The sequence below is a fragment of the Apium graveolens genome, chromosome 9 (genome assembly GCF_009905375.1).
Source record: "Apium graveolens cultivar Ventura chromosome 9, ASM990537v1, whole genome shotgun sequence".
Classification (NCBI taxonomy): Eukaryota; Viridiplantae; Streptophyta; class Magnoliopsida; order Apiales; family Apiaceae; genus Apium; species Apium graveolens.
The window spans coordinates 286130646-286156112 of NC_133655.1; the positions used below are offsets into that span (position 1 = coordinate 286130646).

Below are 25467 nucleotides of genomic sequence, written 5' to 3' on the forward strand. Positions count from 1 at the left end.
TTGACAAATCAATTACTTAATATAACTATATAGATAACTTGAAATTTATATTATCAAAATAATACACATACAAAGTGTTGATAATAAATCACTTAAATGTAAAATAATCCCAGAAAAAAATGATTTCATTTTATTTTTTAAAAACGAAAAAGTCACATTATAATTTTTTTATAAACATAAAGTATCAAATTATTTATGTTCTCTTAATCACAGTAATAATGCATTTTTTTGTAAATATTAAATTCTAAACTTAAAATTGTTGATAAAGATTTGATCATAAAAATAACACTGCTTAATTTTCTTAATAGTTTTTTTTACAAAAATCCTGATTTTTTTTTATTTTACATTTAAAAAATGTATATACTACCACGCTAAAGTAACAATTATTAATTTGTTAAAATCATCAATTCTTTAAACTCGGGTGAGCAAACAAAAACCGAAAAATCGAAACCGAACCGAAAAACCGCATCGAAAAAAATGAAACCGATAAAAACCGTAACCGAACCGAATCGACCGGACGGTTTGGTAACGGTTACAGTTTTATCTTTAAAACCGAACCGAAAAACCGAACCGCTAATATTATTTTAAAATATTTAATATATATTTATTTACTTATCTATTTTATACAAATATGAGTATATGATACTTGCCAAATTTATATAAGAATTTTAAAATCCTTTTGTTGTTGGGCCTGTTGATGGATCATGATAGTCATTTACTTGCACTTACATTTGCTCGATAGTCATTCATATTATAACTCTATTAATTAATCAATACGAATCTCTCATTTAACGATTCTACTTGTTTGTTACATTATACTAAATAATTAATTTTCTTAGATTTATATTAAATAACGTCTATAAATATTCTTAGTATTATATTAAATTAAATTTTTTTTAAAAAAAATAAAAACCGAAAAAAAATGAAACCGATAAACTGTTAACCGAACCGAAAATAACCGTTCTGAACGGTTCGGTTACGGTTAATAACTAGAAACCGAACCGAACCGACATACACGGTTCGGTAACGGTTTTCGGTAAAAACCGAGCTGAACCGAACCATGCACACCACTACTCAACATAATATACTAAACTTATCATATCTGATAAAAAAATTAATTTGATAAGAATTAAAATAAATAGTCACGAACTTTACTTGCAACTATTATGGAGCAATTTCTAATTTTATATTGTTTTTAATTATCAGAAATAATTATAAATATATTTTATTAAAAAATACTCCATTCTGACCCGACCCGGATTCGGATTAGGCGGAACAAAACACAAAATCCTCAAACTTTACAACCTTTTATCTCGCGCCCTCTGTGTCTATATATATATATGCATGTACTACTGTCATATGATTACACACACACATAGAGATGTCAACTTCGGAACTTGAAGATGATTCTCTTGCTCGATTTCTCGAGGCCCATCTCTCTGATAAGGTAAATTTCACCTTTTTTATCCTGCAATTAAATATTTTTTTAATTATTTTACAAATTTGTATTTTTGTTTTATTTTCGAATATGTATGTTTGTTTGTTTATATCCTCAATTTGATGAAATTGCTTTCTGGGTGTGATTGTTTATGCTAAAAAGATGTGAACTTTATCATTCATCAAGAATTAAAGTTCGAAAAATCTGGGCTTTGTATGTTTTTTCTTGCAAAGATAATTTTTTTTGAAGTTGTAAAGATTGCATTTTTATACAAGTTAGGATAACTGGAAGACTGGAAATTCACAAGAATTGATAGGGTATCGAAAAATTTAGATTGTTAGGGTTGAAGTAGGAACGAAACTGAAACCTGAGAAGTCTAATTAACAAGAAATGATTAGATATTGAAAAAGATTGAGACTATTAGGGTTCAAGTAGGAAAGAAATTGGAACCCGAGCGTTTGATTTTACGGGTTTTGTTGATTTTGTTGATTTTACGGGTATTGTTGATTTTACGGGTTTTATGAGTCGCATATGCTCGAAAAACGCGATGATATGTAGTGCAATCTTTAGGTTTTACTTGGCTTCAATATTTGAGATTTTTTTTATGTTTTGAGATGTTGAAAGTTTTTGTCTTAAATATGAATGACTACATCTCCCACTCTATATAAATTTCTACATATATTGCAGGAACTAGATAAGATAGATAAGAATGAGGAAGAGGAAGGGTTGTCACAAAAGAGGCCGCACATGGAGGTTGAAAGCAATGTGGCTAAGAGAAGGAAATTGAATAGATCCCCTTCCTCAATTCAAGTACGAAATCGTTCATATTCAAGAATTAAGAGAGCCAGGTTCAGTAGTAGGGGCTGTCGTGTTAAAGGTAGTATCCACAACAGTAGAGTGAAACCAAAGAGGGTAGATAATAGTTTTTTAAGCAAAGTACCTCCTGAGGTCTTTCATGATATCCTCAAGTTCCTTTCTTCTGAGGTAGGGAGCTCCTATAATATAAATGTGCATGTATTTGAGGTCCTTATTTCTTGTAATTGAGGTTAACATATTTATGGTGGAAAAATTGCAGGATCTTATTGCATGCTCACAGGTCTGTAGATATCTCAGCTTTGTTGCTTCTGATGAAACCCTGTGGCGTCACTTGTGAGTAACCGATTTAATTTGTTTGTTTCTTGCCCTGTTGTCTTGATGCCTGGATTTCAAGTAACATACACTTATTTTTTAACACTATATAACTTGTCCTGTAGTTTTTGAGGTAACAGTTGAGAATGCATAAGTTTGTTTCGCTTCTTCCTCCTAAAAACACTCAGGAACACAAGAGAGTTATTTAGCTTATTACCTCTCTTCCTCCAATTTTAAACCTGTTATTTTGATTTTCTCCCTTCTAAAACTTGGAAACATGCAGTGAAGGTATTGATCATCTGAACAAATTGTGATGTTTAATCATGTACCTAACAAGTTTCATCAGGGATTTAGTTCAAAAATTTTAAGTTCTATATCCTTAGTTTAGCAATTGAAAGTAACTTCTTTTATCTCTAGTTAATAAGACATGTCACTTTTGCTACTGATTAGAATACAAAAGAAAATAAGAAATATTACAGTTAAAATGAGATTATTACATCATGACATTAGCCTCTCGGGTGTTGAGGTTGCAGAATAGTTTATCTCTCTTTCTGTATTTTCTTCCTCTTCAGTCTTCCCCTCTCTTAATGCACGAAATACGTAGTAGTCATTGTTTGTTAAATCTGTTTAATATTGTTGCTAGGTACTGCATGCGATGGGGTCTGCTACGGCCAAAGAGTAAGTATTGTGATTGTGCATGGAAGAAGCTTTACCTTCAGGTAGTTTTAATTGAATTTCTTTTTGTGCTCATCAATTTCACTGATCCAGTTATAGAACTTCTTGTGCCTAGAATAATTTGGTTAATATTGCTATGTTGAGATTCCAGAATCAGAATGGAAGGTCATGTGTGCGGGAACAACCATGTCTGTCTCCTCGACAGTTCTGGATGACCATCATATCCCAGTTGACCTTCAGTGCTTACTTTATAGTACATTTGATTAATGATTAATTTAAAATAATTATTATATTTGGTCTACAGCGCGATGAAGAAGAAACGGTTCAGTATGTTAGGAATTGTCCATCTGAATGCAAAGAGTATTACATCCAAATGCAGACAGCAAAAAGATGCCAAGCTCCTATACCTTCTCAGGTAATTAAAGTCTACTCCATCTTTGTCACTTTTTACATTTTCCCAGCAGTAAGCGGTTCTGTGTATACTCTCTGTTTTTGAGCATGTATCAATTTATGGACCCTGGTTTGTGTACAAGATCCTATGATTGCTATGCAATGAGAGGTGACACTTCTATGTGATTGCTTATCCTTTTTAATATACTCCTGAAGGATGAGTCGATGATTCTGGACAAGACTGTTGCTGATGAAGTCTCTACGTGGAAAAGCAGCAAAGGTTTAACTGACCAGGTGGTGACTGATCACGCTTGTTCAGGAAAAAATTGCTCATACCATCAGATAGGCGATGTTTTTGTGTGTGAGAAAACCGGAAATATTCACGGTATTTTCTAATTTTTTTGAAACATCGTCACTAAAATCTACTGTAAAAATCATATAGTATGGTCACATTATTTGAGGCTTCTAATTTCAATTTTTTAAATTTTGTAGTGTGTGATGATACATGCAAAGATGCTTCTGCAGACCTGACAAATGGGCTACTGGTTTGTACAATTTCTGGTCATTGTTTCGAAAGATTGATGTCCCCCACTGATGAAGTGGATCAAGACACTGTAAGGAAAAAAACTTCTTATTTCTATCTACTAATAGATGAATGATGCATGCAAAAGTTTGTACATATTTTTGCCTGCTTGCATTAATTTATTGGGTAAGAGGCCAATAAAGAAGACAGATTTCTTATAGGGTTTATCTCAGTAGTTGGTTTGATTTCCTGTTCCCTATACAAAAGTATACCCAATATCGAATGTACCATCTTAATTAAAATTTTGGAGAATAAAAAATTGGCTTTAAGAAATTGAATCAGGCCCGATTTTAGAATGGTTGTAGTAGTAAATCTATATCCTTGCGCTAGAATTCGTTGGTTTGATTTTTCTTATAGGGTTTATCTCAGTAGTTGGTTTGATTTCCTGTTCCCTATACAAAAGTATACCCAATATTGAATGTAGCCATCTTAATTAAAATTTTGGAGGATAAAAAATTGGCTTTAAGAAATTGAATTAGGTCCGATTTTAGAATGGTTGTAGTAGTAGAACTATATCCTTGTGCTAGAGTTCGTTGGTGAGCGAGCAAGAATGCATTTGGATTATGATCTAAAAGAACATGTATATGACAATTTTGTTTCCTAGTAGTGTCGGACTTGGTAGTGCATAATAACTGTCTCAATCTGGTTTAGCTAAACAACCATAATATCTACTTATTATACTTGGTATTTATCACAATCAAACAAAGATGTTAAGTGCTTAGTATTGACCATTCGACCACCAAATGACACCTAAATATGTTTTTTCCTGCAAATCTAGGACCAGCAACAAGGCGGTGTTTCAGATGAAGCTGAGCCATTTATGGGATCTGGCCGTTATGGTATTCACTTTAATCTCTTTAGCTTCAATGTTGGGCTTTACTACGTTTGTTGGTTTGCGATGATAGATTAATATAATATATATCTATGTATTGCAGCAAGAGCTTATTCGTTGGGATATAATTGTGCTGATGAGAAAGAGTTGGAAGCTTGCCTGCAATTTTGCTGATGCATACCGGGTTCTGCAAATCCTAATAATTGTTCTATTTACTTCTGTTTATATGTTTTCAATGCTGAATGCTAATGTAAATTAGACTTGCAAAATCAAGGGAAACAGGGTATTTTCTTTACTTTCATAAAACCCCTGTTCATTTTTTCGCTTGTTGGCATTTTAAGATTTAATAATAATGTTAGGAAAATTAAATGAAATGTTTATTTTAGAGTGTTAAGGTCTACTCGGTTGGATTTGAAGTGATGGTTAATAATCTGTAAGTTATTTAAATATTTTAATTTTGAAATTAGAATATGAGCATCTTTTCTCAGTAGACTTTTTTTAGCAATTTTGTTTTCCAAATGACAACTGAAATTTTTTATTGATCTTCTTTTTAGTCATATCATTAGTTCATATTTGATATTTAATTTTTTATACATATTTTTTGACGGTTATTTTATACATAATAATTAATACTCAAGGTGAGATAGTTATAAAGTTAGTACCTACTCCCTATGTTTCATTTTAACAGTTGTTTGATTTTTCTGCACTCATTTCGAAGTGCTTTGACCGCATAGTTAAAATAATAATTTTTGAAATTTTCTTTTTCTGAATAAAAATATATAACTTAAACTTTTATTTACAAAAGAAAAATTTAAAAAATAATAATTTTTACTATGCGGTCAAAATATCTTGAAATATGTGCAGAAAAGTCAAGAGACAGTTAAAATGAAACAAGTTAAAATGAAACAGAGAGAGTACTATATATGAATTTGATATAAATTTGTGATATTCTAAAATTAGTTACATAGCAAATTACATGAAATTGTGAAATGAATGATTGTTTGAGTAAATTTTCGGGAAAAATAAGAGTAATTTAGTTGAATTTTTTTATTCAATTATTAGAATTTGGGATTTATGGACAAATGATAGTTTTTTGGGCTTTTTACATAAATAACCAAGTTTAAAAGAATTTTTGTAAAAATACTGTCATTTTTTAAAACAAATTGCAAAAATACTATGTTCCAAAAAATATTTGTAAAAATACGGTGGTTGCATATGCAACCATATCTGCAACTGCTAGTAACCATATATGCAAGCAAAAATGCAACTTTGAACAAATCTTTTGAAAATTATATTTATTTGCATAATAAGTTGAAACTGGTTGCAAGGCAGAAAAATAAATACCCCTGCGGGGCCAAACATTGCAACCTAAAAAACAACTAAAATAACACCCAATTTTCATAGCGTTGATCTCCCGAGTTCACAACTCACACCAATTCAATGGCGGTAAGGCTATTTTCTCCGCTCTCAGATCTCTTCTTAAACCCTAGATCACCACAATTCAAGTAATATACACACATACTCATTATAAACTATATATTTTGATTGATTTTGCAGGACTCTTCAGGGACGACGTTGATGGATCTCATCACTTCGGATCCTACGTCGACGGGGCCTCCACTTTCGTCTTCTTCTCCGAGAGCTTCTACGGCGGCGACAGCTTCATAGGAATTATGAAGTGAGAGAGAGATGGAGAGTGAGAGAGGGAGAACTAGAAAGATAGAGGGAACTAGAAAGATAGAGGGAAGGAGACAGAAGCATGAGAGGAGAGTGAGAGTGAGAGAGAGAGGGTAGAGAAGTTAAAAAAAGGAATGGGAAGATGAAGATGATATTTTTGCAATTTAATTGTTTGTATGTTTAAAAAGATAGTAAATTTACAAGATTTTAAGTAAAGTAGTAGAGTTCCAAATAAATTTATAAAAGTTGGTATATTTGACAAATTTCCTAGTTTTTTTACTAAATGGTTAAATGATAGTTAATATAAGCCAATATTTTATTATTAAATATTAACTATTATTTTAAATTTTAATATTTTTTTTAAAATATTTTTATTAATTTTCAATATTTTACCAAATTAACCGATTTTTGATTCGAACTGACCAATTTTTGACCTAATGAGCTGAATTTTAACCTATTTCTTCTGTAACATGCAATTTACCCGATTTCCGATTAATCGAGACAGAATCCGTCGAATTCCGATTAACGAATCGACCGATTATTAAAACTTATGTATAAATACACATCATCCTTTTTTGCAAAACACCTCTACGACCGCATACAAATTTTCTTCAAATTGGACGAATAGAATATCTCAAAACCCGACCCGATTAAAGCCCAGAAAATGCCCAAACTCTTATCCACCGTCTCCGACGATCGTCGCCGGAGCACCAGCCGCTACTCACCGGACTACGACAGATCCACCGACCGTCGTCGGAGCTCCAACCGTCGTTCACCGGATTACAGCGAATACGATGACCGCCGGCGCTTCTCTCCCCGCCGTCGTAGCCGGAGCCCTAGCCCGAGCTACAACAGGTACAACAATATTAATCACAATTCTAGTAGTCGTCGTCGTACACGTGGATCTCCTGATTATTCAAACCCTAGAAAAAGCCCTAATTTTATCGAAAATAAGAAAATATATAATTATAATGATAGAGATAATGTGTATTTAGATAGAGATTATCGAAATGGAAATGCCGGTGATGAGTCGGATGAGGAATTGAAAGGATTAAGTTTTCAGGAGTATAGGCGGTTGAAACGACAGAAGATGAGGAAGGATTTGAGGAATTATATTTGGAATCCGACTCCGAGTCCTCCGAGAAATGAGGAGGATGAGGTTGAGGTTGAGGTTGAGGTTGAGGAGGTGGATGTGGCGGAGTTTGTTGAGAAGGATAAGGAGGTTTTATCGAAGAGTAGTGATGGTTCGTCTTCGGAGGAGGAGGAGTCGGATGATTCGAGAAGTAGGAGGAAGAGGAAGAGTAAAAGTAGGAGTAGGAGTAAGAGTAAGAGTAAGAGGTCGAAGAGGAGGAGTAGGAAATTGAGTGAGAGTGAGAGTGGGAGTGGGAGTGAGTCGAGTGAGGAGATGAGTAGTGATTCGGAGGAGGAGTATAGGAGGAGAAAGAGGAGTTCGAGGCGGAAGAAGAGTAGTAGGAGTGGGAGGAAGAGGAGTGAGAGGAAGAAGAGGAGAGATTTATCGAGTGATGAGAGTAGTGAGGAGAGTGGAAGTGCGGACTCTGATGCTAGTGAGGAGAGTGCTAAGTTGAAATCGAGGAAGAAGAAAATTGTGGTGTTGAAGGATAAGAAAGAGGCGGGAACTGAGAGTGGAAGTGAAGGTGAGAGTGTGGAGAAGGTTGATGATAAAATTGAGTTGAAAATGGATGAGGTAGAGAAGAACGAGAGTAATGGTGAGTTGTTTGTGTTTAAAGATAAGAAACCGAGTTTGGAAGCTGAACCCGTGGTTGGACCGATGCCTTTACCGAAGGCGGAAGGACATATTAGTTATGGAGGTGCGCTTAGGCCTGGTGAAGGAGATGCTATTGCTCAGTATGTTCAGCAAGGGAAGCGTATTCCACGTAGAGGAGAAGTTGGTCTTTCGGCTGATGAGATTTCTAAGTTTGAGAATCTTGGGTATGTGATGAGTGGTAGTAGGCACCAGAGGATGAATGCTATTCGTATCAGAAAAGAAAACCAAGTTTACAGTGCTGAAGATAAGAGGGCGTTGGCTATGTTTAACTATGAGGAGAAGGCAAAGCGTGAGCAGAAGGTTATGGCTGATTTGCAGCGTCTGGTGCAGCGCCATATTGGGGAAGATACAGGCCCCTCTCATGATCCATTTGCTGGTGGAAGGCCTGCCGAAGATGCAGATGACTGATCATTCATCATGTTCTCTATTTTGTTTCTTATCTGTTTTAATTAGTAGCTTACGGGCTTCAAAACCATTTTATTTACTCTATCAACAAACCAAAATGAAATATCTTTTGTCATGTAATCACTCTAGAGGGGGATATTGAGATGTTACCTTTTTTCTGTTATGATATCTGAAAATGTTTTAGTCGAATTTGCTAGCAGATCATGTCTCTTATGTTGCGGAAGTAATTGCCGTTGTTCATATAATTGACTACTCCCAAAATGTTTATTCACTGATATATTTAGTATTGATAGTGTTTCAGTTTATTTGCTATGTTTCCGAGAAATACCTATGGACCTGCAACTGGCTTTGCTTGGTGTTTTACATGGTTACTATCACCTGATGTCTTCACTGAAATGGGATGCGGATAATTTAGTTTTCAATCCAAGGATAGATATATCGATATCTAAGTAGTAAATTATTTATCTACTGTATGAAATTCCGAGAGAAGTCAGGGAACTCATGGATCATGATAGACACAGGTTTACCGTATAGCAAACTTATCAAGGGCCCTTTTCTTGGTGAAATCTAATTTTTTCCTGCCCTGTAGCAAGAGGTAATCCCCTCACCTTTGTATTAAAAATTAGAGCAGACACAAATTATAATTTTATCATAGTTTTTGCCATTTGAGAAATTGATTTTCCTATCCAAAACTAAGCAGGATACACATTTTTTCACGAACAAACTTTTTTTATAGAAAAGGAATGTGGTTCTTGTAAAATTACCCGAGTATAAGGACTTGGAAGCATCTGTGCTTTTGCAAGTACCTTCTTTCGAAGGCAAAGGACGTACACGACTATTTTTAAACAACAACTTTTTTAGGAAAACGCGACTAGGTACAGTTAAACCCCGATGAAGCAATAATCGATAAAGTAATAAACTTGTTATAATAATATTTTTCTTCTGTTCCAACATAATGGACACACTGTATTTTTACTCCAGGTAAACTAATAAACTCGTTAAAATAATATTTTTTCTTGATCTCGAGTCCCGACCCTATTACTTTAAAGATGTTTAACTTGTACAGTGTACTACTTAATTTTGATCAAAATATCTTAACCTGCAATATTTTGTCAATTATTCTTCTTATATATGACTTGCTTCTTTTTCATTGTTTGTTTGGTGAATTGGGATAAAAATGTAAAAGGTTATTGCTTTTGTCCTGGATTTCTTTTTAATCTTATCACTTAACTCTTCAATTTGACTCTTATACATATTCTTACTTGTCACTAAATTATTCGACTGCAAACAATTTTCAATATGTATATTGCTTCACCAATTAGCAACGCATCAAACTTAAAAATTGTGTTACCTACTTAAATGGTTGATCTAACTGCTGAAAAGCTATTAGTTGTATAATGGCTCCCTGGCGAACCATTGCCGGGGAGTAGGGGGAGCGCGGGTCGAATACGAACCACATGCTTAGTTACCTACTTAAACGATGATGTTCTAATGCTGCTGCTATCTTGTGATCAGACGAGGGAGAAATTATTGAGGGCTCGTATGGCGAGGTATGCAAGCGTATCGTGTTGCTTAAATACGAACCACATGCTTAGTAACATATACTATGACATGTACTGAGACGAAAAACCTGGTTGGAAACCTTTTCCACCCCGAACTCCAGAAGATGATCATCCACCATGGCAAAACTGACACCTGCATTATTTTTTATCACTTACGCCGTTAATTACTACATATTGTTAGAATTTTAAATGTGATAGTATGAGGCCTTCTTTTAACACGGCTTTAGAAAAACCAATTACTCAACCTTGAGATTTTTTTGACAAATATAGCTTATAGCCTTACAAATAAGTATTTGTTTTTATAAATTCTCGGGTGGGTCAAGATCGAACCCAGGATGACATAAACTCTTAACCATTTGAGCTACTGTCTGACTCCAAGATTTAAAACTTTCAACTTCAATCTCCGGCTTCACTAAATCAATTACAATCATCGCCGTACCTTCAATCATTCATCAATGAACTGCAGAAACAGAATATGCACATTCCCTACTATCCATTTGACACCTTTAAATCTTTTAATTTTATAAGGGCAGTTTCATATTATTAAAAAAAAATAATGGTGAAAAAAAGTAAAATTTGATTTTATGGAGTACAAGTGCCCCGCTGCCCCTTACTAGATCCCCCGTTAGGCCTATTTTATTTTTCGCAAAAGGGTCGTGTTGTTTCTTTGCACTCATTTGCTTGCATTTCCGAGGGCCGTTAGCTGTTTGACAAATTCCTCACTATTAAGTTTTATGTATTATCCACATGCATGAACAGTACGCAGGCAATTAGAACCATCCGTTAACACGCTGATGAGAAGATTTGGGATCAAAATGGTTTTTTATGATAGCGTACGCAGGCAGTTAGAACAATCTGTTGATGAGGAAAGTGGACTAGCATATGATGGAAGCTTAAGCTAGGCGTTCTCCCAGCAAGTCTTTTCTGCAGTGGGCACACTTACTTGGTTCAGGTAACTTCTGCACGAAAATGTTTTAGTAAAGTCTTTACTGCTAATAATGCTAACTGATAGTGCAATCAAGTATACAGGTTGTATGGGGCACTCATAACTGTTAACACAAAGCAACCCTCAAAACACAGACCATGATAATATGCTGTACATGCTACATTTCATGTTCAGGAACAGAAGGAAAACATCACTGAATGCGTGAAATAATGGCTTTCTATGATCCACCTGAGTACTATAACCCCCCTGGTAGATTATCCTTGAATCTTGATAATACAAAATACAAATGTAATTCTATCACATTTGAATTCCAAAATTGAGTCGCAGAATCTTAGTACTAACTAGGCAGTGGCAATGATACTTTATGCTGAAGTTTTCTAACATTTTAGTTATCGATACAAAAGAGTTTATTACGGGACAGAGAGCATAATATCGAGTCACACTTTTCCCTTGTAAATTATGAAATACCACTTTACTTTCCTCATCTTATTGTAATACTTCCATGTTTCTTTCATCTGTCATTTTTAATTTTTTAATCTAATTTTATAGCAATAAAATGTAACACAGAACACATCCATGAATCTTATCAGATTAAACAGAGAAGGACCGTCTCTTGCTGGTTGCTTTGTTGTATCCTTTAGTGATTTTAGAAGTTAGCATGTGTTAGAATATAGATCCGGTTGTGCTTTTTCTAACACCTTCAGATTTTAAAGCGACTCGAGCCCTGCCACCCCCAATATTTCTCACAATTTAGCGTGACACGAAAGGCAAATTAATGCCCCAAAGATGGGCTCCCGTGATCCACTCTTTGACCCAAAAATGAGCTCTCGAGTGAGGAGAGTGTTAAAATATAGATCCGGTTGGGCATTCTCTAACACCTTGAAGTTTTAGTGCGATTGGTTCCTTAAACCACATGATACTTAACATTCTAAATATAGTGTTAACATAGTTTAGAGGTAAAAAGTAACTTCTCCCTGAGGTAAAGGATGTAGAAGACTTCATTTATAGGCAACTACTTTTTTTAGGCAAATAAGGCCTAAATAGCGTGTACTAATTGGTTTTCATCACCTGCAATATTATCACTTTACTCTTCTTTTTAACTCTTATGCATATTCTTTACTTGTCTCTAAATTATTCGAATGCAGAAAATTTTCAATCTGTCAGCAATGTATGAAATTTAAAAATAGGGTTAACATCTTTCTGGGTGCAGTTGTAAAATCTTGCATAAACATTTCTCCCCCCCTCCCTCTGCCTCTCTCTCTCCCTCTCCTTCCCTCTCTCCCTCTCCCTCTCTCTCTCTCTCTCCCCCCCTCTCTCTCTCTCTCTAGTGTTTGTTTCATACATAGATGGGAACATTTAGACATTATCAACATTTTCTTCATGAGCATCAGCTGATACTAAATGAAGTCTTTATAGAAGACTTCATTTATAGGCAACTACTTTTTTTAGGCAAATAAGGCCTAAATAGCGTGTACTAATTGGTTTTCATCACCTGCAATATTTTCACTTTACTCTTCTTTTTAACTCTTATGCATATTCTTTACTTGTCTCAAAATTATTCGAATGCAGAAAATTTTCAATCTGTCAGCAATGTATGAAATTTAAAAATAGGGTTAACATCTTTCTGGGTGCAGTTGTAAAATCTTGCATAAACATTTCTCCCCCCTCCCTCTGCCTCTCTCTCTCCCTCTCCTTCCCTCTCTCCCTCTCCCTCTCTCTCTCTCTCCCCCTCTCTCTCTCTCTCTAGTGTTTGTTTCATACATAGATGGGAACATTTAAACATTATCAACATTTTCTTCATGAGCATCAGCTGATACTAAATGAAGTTGAGCCTGTTGTTGGTAAGGATGTTGAATGTTCTATGTGCAGAGAGCCAATAAACAAACACATAGACGCATTTTATAGCGGCAACACTTTCGCTGCTGATTCTGTTGATTTCTTTATGCATAAAACTTGTCGTGAGTTGCCCAAAACATTTACACACCCTATGATCCCACAACACCCTCTAAAACTCCTTAAGGATGGTCACAAAAAATTTCAGTTTTCTCTTTGTAATGCTTGCAATGGTGGGTCCCGGGGTTTTTTTTATGTTGCTGACAATGTGGATTTCTCTGTATGTCTGAAATGCGTAACATCTGAACTTAAATCTCTAGAGGACCGTACCCGTTGGCATCCAGGTCACAATCACCCATTAACCTTAGTCCAAAGCCCAGCTTTGTTCCTTTGTCATGCTTGTAACACTACAGCTACTGACTTGTCCTATATCTGTAACAAATGTTGTTTCTGGTTACACAAGAGTTGTGCCGATGCACCCATCACCTACCAATGTAAATATCACAACCAACACACTCTCACCTTGGCCTACTCTCTTCCCCAAGAATATCATAAATTTTACTGGTTGTGCGGCATATGTAGTAAATTTATAAATCACAGCTACTGGGTTTATTATTGCGCAAATTGCAGATTTTTTGCTCACGTGAAATGTGCTTCAACTGAGATGTTGAGGTTGATATACCATTTCCTCTTATTATTATTTACTTATTTCTTTCATATTGATTACTTATTAAATACGTAAATGTTTTTTTTTGGTCAAGAAAATACATATATGTTTAGTTTACTGTTTACCAACATTGTTGGTTTACTAGGAATTATTCTGACTGGGTTATGTTCTTTCTCTTGAAATATAGTGAAGATGAAGCAGATAGCGGAGAGTCCAATTTGATGCACTTCCCAGCGCATGATGAAACCTCGCTACATAAAATGATTCAGCAGTGTATCATGGCCAAGGCAACAGATGCTCTCCTGCATAATTCTGCCACTACTGCAGAACCTTCACCTTATATCAACCATTGGGGCCATGAACACCAGCTGGCTCTCAGAAACAAGAACGCAAAAACTTTGACCCCTGACTTGAATCAGAAATTAGAAGAGTCTGAATTGCTAATTTGCGATGGATGCACTAAACCAATCTTCTTGGTTGATGAAATATTCTATGAATGTAATTCATGCAATTTTTTTATCCACAGGTCATGCTCCCAGTTTCCGGAAAAGATGGAGCATCATCTAGCAGGCAACCTGGACGAAATTTTCCTAGTACGAGAGGTCAATGAACTAACTTTTATAGTATGCAAAGGTTGCAGCGTTATGGGTAATGGGATTTTCTTGTCGAATGGACCAACCTCTTTTGACATCGGGTGTGCTTCATTACCCAGAAAAATCAAACATGAAGGTCATCGTCACCCTCTTAACCAACTAAGATATTCAGTTGATAAAGTTTGCCATGCATGTTGGCTTCATTATACTGAAGCAGATGAAAAAGAAGTTATCATGTATGGATGTGAGAAATGTGAATTCTACATACATATACGGTGTGCGTTAAGGCCGCTCCTGGTGAAACATAGATGGGATCCGCATCCTCTCTACTTGATACTTTTTGTCCAGAATGTAGCTGATCACCCTCACGATTTCGATTGTGAATTTTGCTCCAAACAGATTAACCCAAACGGTTGGTTCTATCATTGCAATGTGTGTGATCTATCGTTTCATACTGCGTGTATCGATCCATATTATAGATTATCCAATTTGAAGTTTGGTGCTACCAACATTCATGGCAACTCCCATACTCACCAACACGGCCTCACAGTGGTTTTAAATATAAAGATGCGCAAGTGCAAGATATGTGGGAAAGATGCATTTAATACGCTGGTTCTTGAATGTTCACCGTGCAAATATCTAGTGCATAGGGGCTGTTTCTTTTGAAGAATGAAACAAGGTATAAGTTGTTGTAAAAAGTTGAGGATAATTCTTGACAAACAATTTCAGATTGAAACAATTTGGTGGTTATCCAAACTTTTCAACCGGATAAAATCAGAATATAAGAACAGAGAATGCTGTATTTTGTGTGAATTCAACAACCAACCTTTTATTTATTTTTTTCTATATAAATGACCAAATCTGTTGCAAGTATTATATAAGTGTCCAAAAGACATGTCCTAAGACACATCCATACATGTCCAAAAGACATGTCCTAAGACACTTCCATACATGTCCTAAGACATATCCTTTGAGATATGCGGTTAGATATGCGGTTAGATATGCGGTTGTGTCTAAAAGACATGTATTTTCACATTACCACCAACCCCCGCCAATACCGAAAATCATAATAAACTAAAACAAGCATGCACTCCGCACTCTCCTGACTTGTTTGATGAAATATTACAATCACTCGTCAACTAGTTAATCCAATTACACTAAAATATCTAACAATCCTCCCCCATTTTAGCGTAATCCATGATTAACTAAACAAAATCACAACCACCAACAAATTTATACATAAATGAAATATCATGATGATTGAATTTTATATTAGTATATTACACATTTTAGATATTCGAATATCAAAGTATCACAACTGATTGAACCTCCGTTATTCATAATGAATACATGAAGATAATATACACATAAATTTACATTCTCAAATGTTCTCACTTGACACTATCTTTTACTAGCCTTGTGTCCTAATCCTTCATAAGCATGATAAAGTCAAGTCCTAACTTCTTGAAACGGATATTTTTCAAAAGAACTATTAAGAAGATAAACTTCAACCACCTCAACTTGCAGGTCTGAACACATACCTTGGGATGATACTATTAATGTGTTCCAATCTCCAGATGTTAAGCTTTCCACATTGAATTCAACATCTAATGTCATATTAGATGGGAATTGGGTATCTCAACATGAGAAATTTTAGATGGACTTTAATCCCACCCCTACATCCGATTTGTACACAAGATCTCTTCTCAACCTTTTGGTCAAATGATCGGCTAAATTATGTTGAGTTCTTATAAACTCTACTGATATAACACCATGCATGATAAGCTCTCGAATCATGCTGTGTCTAACACCTAAGTGTCTAGACTTTCCTTTGTACACTTCTCTATAAGCATTAGCCAAGACAGACTCACTATCACATCTGATAGATGTGGGAGATATCGGTTTAGGCCACAATGAAATTTCATAAATCAGATTTCTTAGCCATTCAGCTTCTTTACCAGCAGCTGATAATGCTACAAACTCAGATTCCATTGTTGAGTTAGTAATGCAACTCTGTTTTTTTTGATGCCCAAGAAATAGCACCTCCCCCAAGAAGGAATACCCAACCACTCGTGGAAGAATGATCTTCTTTATCACAAATCCAACTTGCATCTGAATGACCTTCAAGAACCGAAGGAAATCCAGTATAAGTCAAACCATAATCCATGGTTCCTTTTAAGTACTTGAACACTCGGCTTAAAGCTTGCCAATGATGTCAACTTGGTTTGCTAGTAAACCTATTAAGCTTACCAACATCATAGGCTATATATGGCCTAGTGCTTATCATGGCATACATGTGGCTACCAATCGCTCTTGAGAATTCAAGTTGAGATACTACAACTCCTTTACTAGATATTAGCTTAAGACTAGGATCAATAGGAGTGCTAACTGGAGAACAATTATTAAAGTTAAATCTTTTCAGAATCTTCTCAATATAATGAGATTGAGAAATTGAAATACTATTTTTCGTACGCTTGATCTTTATACCAAGAATCACCTCAGCCTCTCCCAAGTCTTTCATGTCAAAATTAGATGACAAAAATTTCTTGGTTTTATCCACTTGATTTTGGTCAGTACCAAAAATCAACATATCATCTACGTATAAGCAAATTGTAACTCCTTTACCAGAAGCATCAAACTTTCTATATACATATTTGTCTACTTGGTTAAGAAGAAAACCATTAGACAAAACCACACTATCAAATTTTTGATGCCAATCTTTTGGTGCTTGTTTAAGATACAAAGATTTCTTCAATTTACACACCTTGTGCTCACTACCAGGCATAACAAACCCTTCCGGTTGTTTCATATAAATATCCTCATCTAATTCACCATTCAAGAATGTAGTTTTTACATCCATCTGATGAATTACAAGGTTGTGTATAGATGAAAGTGCTATCAACAACCTGATAGTAGAAATCCTAGCAACAGGAGCATAAGTATCAAAGTAATCAATCCCTTCTTTTTGTATAAAGCCTTGTATAACCAATCTGGCTTTAAATTTGTCTATGGTACCGTCCACTTTCATTTTTCTTTTGAAGATCCATCTGTTTCCTAATGCTTTACATCCAGGAGGTAGATCACTCAATTCTCATTTGTTATTATTCATGATAGAATCCATCTCATCCTGAATAGCTTCTTTCCAGAATGCAACATCCCTTGATGTCATTGCTTCATTAAATATTTTTGGATCCTCCGCAATAATAAAACAATATTGGTACTCAAACTCAATCTCAACCTCATCTCTTGAACCTTCAAACAAATAAAGTTGAAAATCAGGTCCAAATGATTTGCTTTTTTCTAGCTCTAAAAATTCTCCTTGGTTCAGAAGGTCCATGAACATCTTCAGTTTGAACCGGGTTCCTACTGAAAGAATTCTGAATCACGTCTCTTTGTCTAGGTATAGATGTAAATCTATTTTCATCAAAGTCAGCATCTTGACTCGATAATCGTATTCACAGATACATAATCATTAGATTCTAATACATAGAACCTATATGCAATGGAATGTTCAGCATACCCCGCAAAAATACAATCTAAACCTCTTTCACCCAAGTTTCTCCTTTTGGATTTAGTGAGCCTAACAACTGCTCTACATCCCCAAACTCTCAGAAAACTCAATTTTGGTGGCTCTTTATACCAAAGTTCATAAGGGGTAAATTTATTCCTCTTAGTAGGAATCATATTTAACAAATAACAGGCTGTTAACATAGCCTCACCCCAAAAACCTTCATTCAAACCCGAATAGGATAACATGGAATTAACCATCTCTTTCAAAGTCCTATTCTTCCTTTCTGCCATACCATTTTATTGTGGTGTATAAGGAGCAGTGGTTTGATGTATTATACCAGTAGATTGAAAGTATACTGGATCATAATACTCACCTCCTCTATCAGTACGCATATTTTTAATCATAGTACTTTTATGTAGCTCTACTTCTTCTTTATAGATTTTAACTTTATCAAGAGCTTCATCCTTAGTATTCAACAAATAAACATAGCAATATCTCGATGCATCGTCAATAAATGTAATGACATATTTTTTATTTCCCAACGAAGGTGTAGCATGAAAATCACATAAATCGCTATGTATCAGTTCCAACACTTCAGATATTAGTTAACATACATGTTTTACATTTCTCATTGTTTATATCAATAGCAGGTATGAGACTCATTTTAGACATATCCTTTAATCTTTTATAATGTACATGTCCCAGTCTAGCATGCCACAATTCAAATTTATTTGAATTATTGCTAGCACTATTAGAAGCCATACAAGCAGATTCATCATCAAATGAGACATTAACATTCAACATAAACATGCCAATACATAAATAACCAAAGTCAACAAAAGTACCATGCTTTGACAAGATATACTTGTCACTTTCATACACTTTTTTGTAACCACAATTATTCAATACAACACCAGACAAGAGATTCTTTCGAATTCCAGGAACATACCACACATTATTTAATAATACATATTTTCCAGAAGTAAAAACAAGCTTTACATTTCCTAGTCTTTTGATTGGTTCAGTTGCAACATTTCCCATCTTTAATATAGATCCATCTTCGATTGGTTGAAAATCTTCAAACCAACGAAGATCTTTACACACATGACTTGTTGCTCCAGAATCAATCCACCATGCAACATTATCATCCTGCACATAAAATGCCTCAGAGATTAGTGACACATAATTCTGCCCAGAATTATAATTTTGTACTAAAATCTGACCTTGTTGCTTTTCTGGATCCTTAGGTCCACTTAGACCAGCGTTATGCTTGCCTTTACCAACCCGACAATCCTTCTTGAAATGACCAGGTTTGCCACACTTCCAACATGCCAATTTTGGTTTCTTGTTGGAAGAGGTATTGTTATTTCCTTTAAACTTCCTCTTCTTACCATTGTCTTTGTTAGAATTCTTAGAAGATCCACCATCTTCAACGATATTTACAGAAGAGTTACCGACTTGATTCTTTCCCTTAGGATTATTCTCAATTTCTTGAGCCCTTAAAGCCTCTTCAATTCTGAAGTGACTTCCAAGTTCAACCAAAGTCATCTCTTCCTTATTATGTTTCAGGGTGTGTTTGAAATCTTTCCACGAGGGTGAGAGTTTGTCAATAACACTAGAAACCAAAATGGATTCATCCATTTTCATGTCGTGTTGAACAAACTGTCCCAAAATCCTTAACAGTTCATTATACTGTTCCATGAACGGTCTAGTATCAACCATTTTATAGTTAATAAAATTACTAACCAGAAACTTTTTGCTAGAAGCATCTTCAACCATGTACTTGGATTCAAGGGAATCCCACAATTCTTTTATAGACTCAACATTTTTGTATATATCAAAAAGAGAATCAGACATACCGTTCAAGATGTGACCCCGACAGATGTAGTCATCATTCTCCCATTTGCAGCGTCTTCTAGTCTGTTCTACAGTTTCTTCCTCAATCATTTCTGGCATTGGAGTACTCAAAACGTACACAACTTTTAATGTGATTAACAAGAAATGCATCTTCTTTTGCCATCTTCTAAAGTCATGTCCCTCAAACTTGTCTAGTTTTGCGAACTTGCTAGTCATGTCTTTTACAGATTCGTTGTTCGCCATCTTCAGAAAACAAATTTGTTTCAATCTTTGTTGTAAAAAGTTGAGGATAACTTGGATTATTCTGAAGTCTTGACAAACAATTTCAGATTGAAATAATTTGGTGGTTATCCAAACTTTTCAACCGGATAAAATCAGAATATAAGAACAAAGAATGATGTATTTTGTGTGAATTCAACAACCAACCTTTTGTTTTTTTTCTATATAAATGACCAAATCTGTTGCAAGTATTATATATGTGTCCAAAAGACATGTCCTAAGACACGTCCATACATGTCCAAAAGACATGTCCTAAGACACATCCATACATGTCCAAAAGACATGTCCTAAGACACATCCTTTGAGGTATGCGGTTGTGTCTAAAAGACATGTCTTTTCACAATAACACCAACCCCCGCCAATACCGAAAATCATAATAAACTCAAACAAGCATACACTCCACACTCTCCTGACTTGTTTGATGAAATATTACAATCACATTGGTCAACTAGTTAATCCAATTTCACTAAAATATCTGACATAAGTTTCCTTTCTGAATTGTTTTTCCTGGAAAAAAGTGTCATTCTTTGCAAAGTATGAAATAGATTTTACTCAACAATTGAATTTCTGTTATTTTATTTATTTCGTCATCAATCATTTAATTGGCTTATGTAAAACTTTGTCAGGATGATTCACAAGGTCCACTGGGATTCCTTAGAGTAGCAGTGAAGGAAGGTACTTCTGTTCAAGCCAAAAGAATTATTGTAATTTTTTAAAATTTTTAAACTATCAAGTATGAACTTGATAGTGTGCATCTTATGGTTCTGCTAGAGTTAACAAATTTCGAGCAAATTAAAAATGTTAAGGCAACGGAGCGCGATGAGATAGTTCAAGTAGTTAAGGGTTTATCTCTTGTCGTTCCAGAATGGTTCGATTCTCGTACATATACTCAATTAATAAGGCATGCAAGCCTAATTAGTCAAAAAAATGTCAAGGCAGCGAACTAAACAGGTTCATTTATTTGAAAAAGCAGTAGAAAAATGTTATTCAGAGAATTAAAATATTGTTCTCTGACCTCATATGGAACCAGCTACTTAGAGTATAACTAATTTCCTTGCGCGAGTAAAATGGTGTTGCGTGCTGAATAAATGTAGCAAGTGCGAGTCTATTTAGATATTGCTCAAGGATCTCTGGTTCTTATGTTGCGCCTTCTAACCTCCTTTCAAGTTTACATGATGGTTCTTAAAATTTCAAAGCAATATTCCGCGGTCCGTGAACAGGAACAAAAAAGGTAATTTTTACGGACTGCGACCACGAATTGTCGCGGTCCATATAAATATTTTTTTAATAACAGCCGTTAGATGGTTGATCTAACGGCTGAAAAACTATTTATTGTATAATGGCTCCCTGGCGAACCGTTGCCGAGGAGTAGGGGGAGCGCGGGTCGAATCGGATATTTACAGTTCGGATTTTAACGGTTTTTAGCGGTTTCGGTTTCAGATTTTTTCGGTTTTCTGCTTAGCCCTACCATGGACCATCTCCCTTCTCTTGATACAAGAATATCAAAGTCATCTGCTTCTTATCAATGCAGGATGCCTTCCTGGTTTTTCTGACGAGGCAAGTTCAATATCATTATTTACCTGAACGATGATGTTCTAATGCTGCTGCTATGTTGTGATCAGACGAGGGAGAAATTATTGAGAGCTCGTATGGCGAGGTATGCAAGTGTATCGTGTTGCTTAAATACGAACCACATGCTTATTAACATATACTATGACATGTACTGAGACGGAAAACCTGGTTGGAAACCTTTTCCACCCCGAACTCCAGAAGATGATCATCCACCATGGCAAAACTGACACCTGCATTATTTTTTATCACTTACGCCGTTAATTACTATATATCGTTAGAATTTTAAATGTGATAGTATGAGGCCTTCTTTTAACACGGCTTTAGAAAAACCAATTACTAAACCTTGAGATTTTTTTGACAAATATAGCTTATAGCCTTACAAATAAGTATTTGTTCTTATAAATTCTCGGGTGGGTCAAGATCGAACCCAGTATGACATAAACTCTTAACCATTTGAGCTACTGTCTGACTCCAAGATTTAAAACTTTCAACTTCAATCTCCGGCTTCACTAAATCAATTACAATCATCGCCGTACCTTCAATCATTCATCAATTAACTGCAGAAACAGAATATGCACATTCCCTACTATCCATTTGACACCTTTAAATCTTTTAATTTTATAAGGGCAGTTTCATATATTTTAAAAAAAATAATGGTGAAAAAAGTAAAATTTATAGAAGACTTCATTTATAGGCAACTACTTTTTTTAGGCAAATAAGGCCTAAATAGCGTGTACTAATTGGTTTTCATCACCTGCAATATTTTCACTTTACTCTTCTTTTTAACTCTTATGCATATTCTTTACTTGTCTCAAAATTATTCGAATGCAGAAAATTTTCAATCTGTCAGCAATGTATGAAATTTAAAAATAGGGTTAACATCTTTCTGGGTGCAGTTGTAAAATCTTGCATAAACATTTCTCCCCCCTCCCTCTGCCTCTCTCTCTCCCTCTCCTTCCCTCTCTCCCTCTCCCTCTCTCTCTCTCTCTCCCCCTCTCTCTCTCTCTAGTGTTTGTTTCATACATAGATGGGAACATTTAGACATTATCAACATTTTCTTCATGAGCATCAGCTGATACTAAATGAAGTTGAGCCTGTTGTTGGTAAGGATGTTGAATGTTCTATGTGCAGACAACCAATAAACAAACACATAGACGCATTTTATAGCGGCAACACTTTCGCTGCTGATTCTGTTGATTTCTTTATGCATAAAACTTGTCGTGAGTTGCCCAAAACATTTACACACCCTATGATCCCACAACACCCTCTAAAACTCCTTAAGGATCGTCACAAAAAATTTCAGTTTTCTCTTTGTAATGCTTGCAATGGTGGGTCCCAGGGTTTTTATTATGGTGCTGACAATAAGAATTTCTCTGTATGTCTGAAATGCGTAAAATATGAACTTAAATCTCTAGAGGACCGTACTCGTTGGCATCCAGGTCACAATCACCCATTAACCTTAGTCCAAAGCCCAGCTTTGTTCCTTTGTCATGCTTGTAACACTACAGCTACTGACTTGTCCTATATCTGTAACAAATATTGTTTCTGGTTACACAAGAGTTGTGTCGATGCACCCATCACCTACCAATGTAAATATCACAACCAACACACTCTCACCTTGGCCTACTCTCTTCCCCAAGAATATCGTAAATTTTTATGGTTGTGCGGCATATGTAGTAAATTTATAAATCACAGCTACTGGGTTTATTATTGCGCAAATTGCAGATTTTTTGCTCACGTGAAATGTGCTTCAACTGAGATGTTGAGGTTGATATACCATTTCCTCTTATTATTATTTACTTATTTCTTTCATATTGATTACTTATTAAATACGTAAATGTTTTTTTTGGTCAAGAAAATACGTTTTATGTTTAGTTTACTGTTTACCAACATTGTTGGTTTACTAGGAATTATTCTGACTGGGTTATGTTCTTTCTCTTGAAATATAGTGAAGATGAAGCAGATAGCGGAGAGTCCAATTTGATGCACTTCCCAGCGCATGATGAAACCTCGCTACATAAAATGATTCAGCAGTGTATCATGACCAAGGCAACAGATGCTCTCCTGCATAATTCTGCCACTACTGCAGAACCTTCACCTTATATCAACCATTGGGGCCATGAACACCAGCTGGCTCTCAGAAACAAGAACGCAAAAACTTTGACCCCTTACTTGAATCAGAAATTAGAAGAGTCTGAATTGCTAATTTGTGATGGATGCACTAAACCAATCTTCTTGGTTGATGAAATATTCTATGAATGCAATTCATGCAATTTTTTTATCCACAGGTCATGCTTCCAGTTTCCGGAAAAGATGGAGCATCATCTAGCAGGCAACCTGGACGAAATTTTCCTAGTACGAGAGGTCAATGAACTAGCTTTTATAGTATGCAAAGGTTGCAGCGTTATGGATAATGGGATTTTCTTGTCGAATGGACCAACCTCTTTTGACATCGGGTGTGCTTCATTACCCATAAAAATCAAACATGAAGGTCATCGTCACCCTCTTAACCAACTAAGATATTCAGTTGATAATGTTTTCCATGCATGTTGGCTTCATTATACTGAAGCAGATGAAAAAGAAGTTATCATGTATGGATGTGAGAAATGTGAATTCTACTTACATATACGGTGTGCGTTAAGGCCGCGCCTGGTGAAACATAGATGGGATCCGCATCCTCTCTATTTGATACTTTTTGTCCAGAATGTAGCTGATCACCCTCACAATTTCGATTATGAATTTTGCTCCAAACAGATTAACCCAAACAGTTGGTTCTATCATTGCAATGTGTGTGATCTATCATTTCATACTGCGTGTATCGATCCATATTATAGATTATCCAATTTGAAGTTTGGTGCTACCAACATTCATGGCAACTCCCATACTCACCAACACGGCCTCACAGTGGTTTTAAATATAAAGATGCGCAAGTGCAAGATATGTGGGAAAGATGCATTTAATACGCTGGTTCTTGAATGTTCACCGTGCAAATATCTAGTGCATAGGGGCTGTTTCTTTTGAAGAATGAAACAAGGTATAAGTTGTTGTAAAAAGTTGAGGATAATTCTTGACAAACAATTTCAGATTGAAACAATTTGGTGGTTATCCAAACTTTTCAACCGGATAAAATCAGAATATAAGAACAGAGAATGATGTATTTTGTGTGAATTCAACAACCAACCTTTTATTTATTTTTTTCTATATAAATGACCAAATCTGTTGCAAGTATTATATAAGTGTCCAAAAGACATGTCCTAAATACATGTCCAAAAGACATGTCCTAAGACACATCCATACATGTCCAAAAGACATGTCCTAAGACACTTCCATACATGTCCTAAGACATATCCTTTGAGATATGCGGTTAGATATGCGGTTAGATATGCGGTTGTGTCTAAAAGACATGTATTTTCACATTAACACCAACCCCCGCCAATACCGAAAATCATAATAAACTAAAACAAGCATGCACTCCGCACTCTCCTGACTTATTTGATGAAATATTACAATCACTCATCAACTAGTTAATCCAATTACACTAAAATATCTAACAATCCTCCCCCATTTTAGCGTAATCCATGATTAACTAAACAAAATCACAACCACCAACAAATTTATACATAAATGAAATATCATGACGATTGAATTTTATATTAGTATATTACACATTTTAGATATTCGAATATCAAAGTATCACAACTGATTGAACCTCCGTTATTCATAATGAATACAT

General features: G+C 35.2%; 4 protein-coding genes across 5 annotated transcripts; all 4 read left to right on the plus strand.

The window, feature by feature from the left end:
- The first annotated feature begins 1302 nt into the window (after positions 1-1302).
- On the plus strand, positions 1303-5366 carry LOC141687444 (F-box protein SKIP31-like). 2 transcript variants are annotated; one of them, XM_074492720.1, is made up of 10 exons: positions 1303-1447; positions 2126-2422; positions 2514-2587; positions 3210-3285; positions 3386-3469; positions 3546-3656; positions 3848-4016; positions 4124-4245; positions 4993-5053; positions 5150-5366. In XM_074492720.1, the coding sequence occupies exons 1-10, from the start codon at positions 1382-1384 to the stop codon at positions 5218-5220; spliced, it is 1131 nt and encodes a 376-aa protein (XP_074348821.1). In that variant the 5' UTR covers positions 1303-1381; the 3' UTR covers positions 5221-5366. The 2 variants fall into 2 exon arrangements, with proteins under 2 accessions (XP_074348821.1, XP_074348822.1); XM_074492721.1 differs by lacking the exon at positions 3386-3469.
- Positions 5367-7292: 1926 nt separating this feature from the next.
- LOC141684386 (uncharacterized) lies at positions 7293-9103 on the plus strand. The gene has a single exon (XM_074489314.1). It carries the CDS (start codon positions 7388-7390, stop codon positions 8915-8917), a length of 1530 nt encoding a protein of 509 aa, XP_074345415.1. The 5' UTR covers positions 7293-7387; the 3' UTR covers positions 8918-9103.
- A 3884-nt stretch (positions 9104-12987) lies between these two features.
- LOC141686464 (uncharacterized) lies at positions 12988-15302 on the plus strand. Its single transcript, XM_074491499.1, has 2 exons — positions 12988-13927; positions 14110-15302. Exons 1-2 carry the CDS (start codon positions 13188-13190, stop codon positions 15179-15181), a joined length of 1812 nt encoding a protein of 603 aa, XP_074347600.1. The 5' UTR covers positions 12988-13187; the 3' UTR covers positions 15182-15302.
- A 7268-nt stretch (positions 15303-22570) lies between these two features.
- LOC141686509 (uncharacterized) lies at positions 22571-24755 on the plus strand. Its single transcript, XM_074491541.1, has 2 exons — positions 22571-23501; positions 23684-24755. The coding sequence occupies exons 1-2, from the start codon at positions 22762-22764 to the stop codon at positions 24753-24755; spliced, it is 1812 nt and encodes a 603-aa protein (XP_074347642.1). The 5' UTR covers positions 22571-22761.
- The last annotated feature ends 712 nt before the right edge of the window (positions 24756-25467 follow it).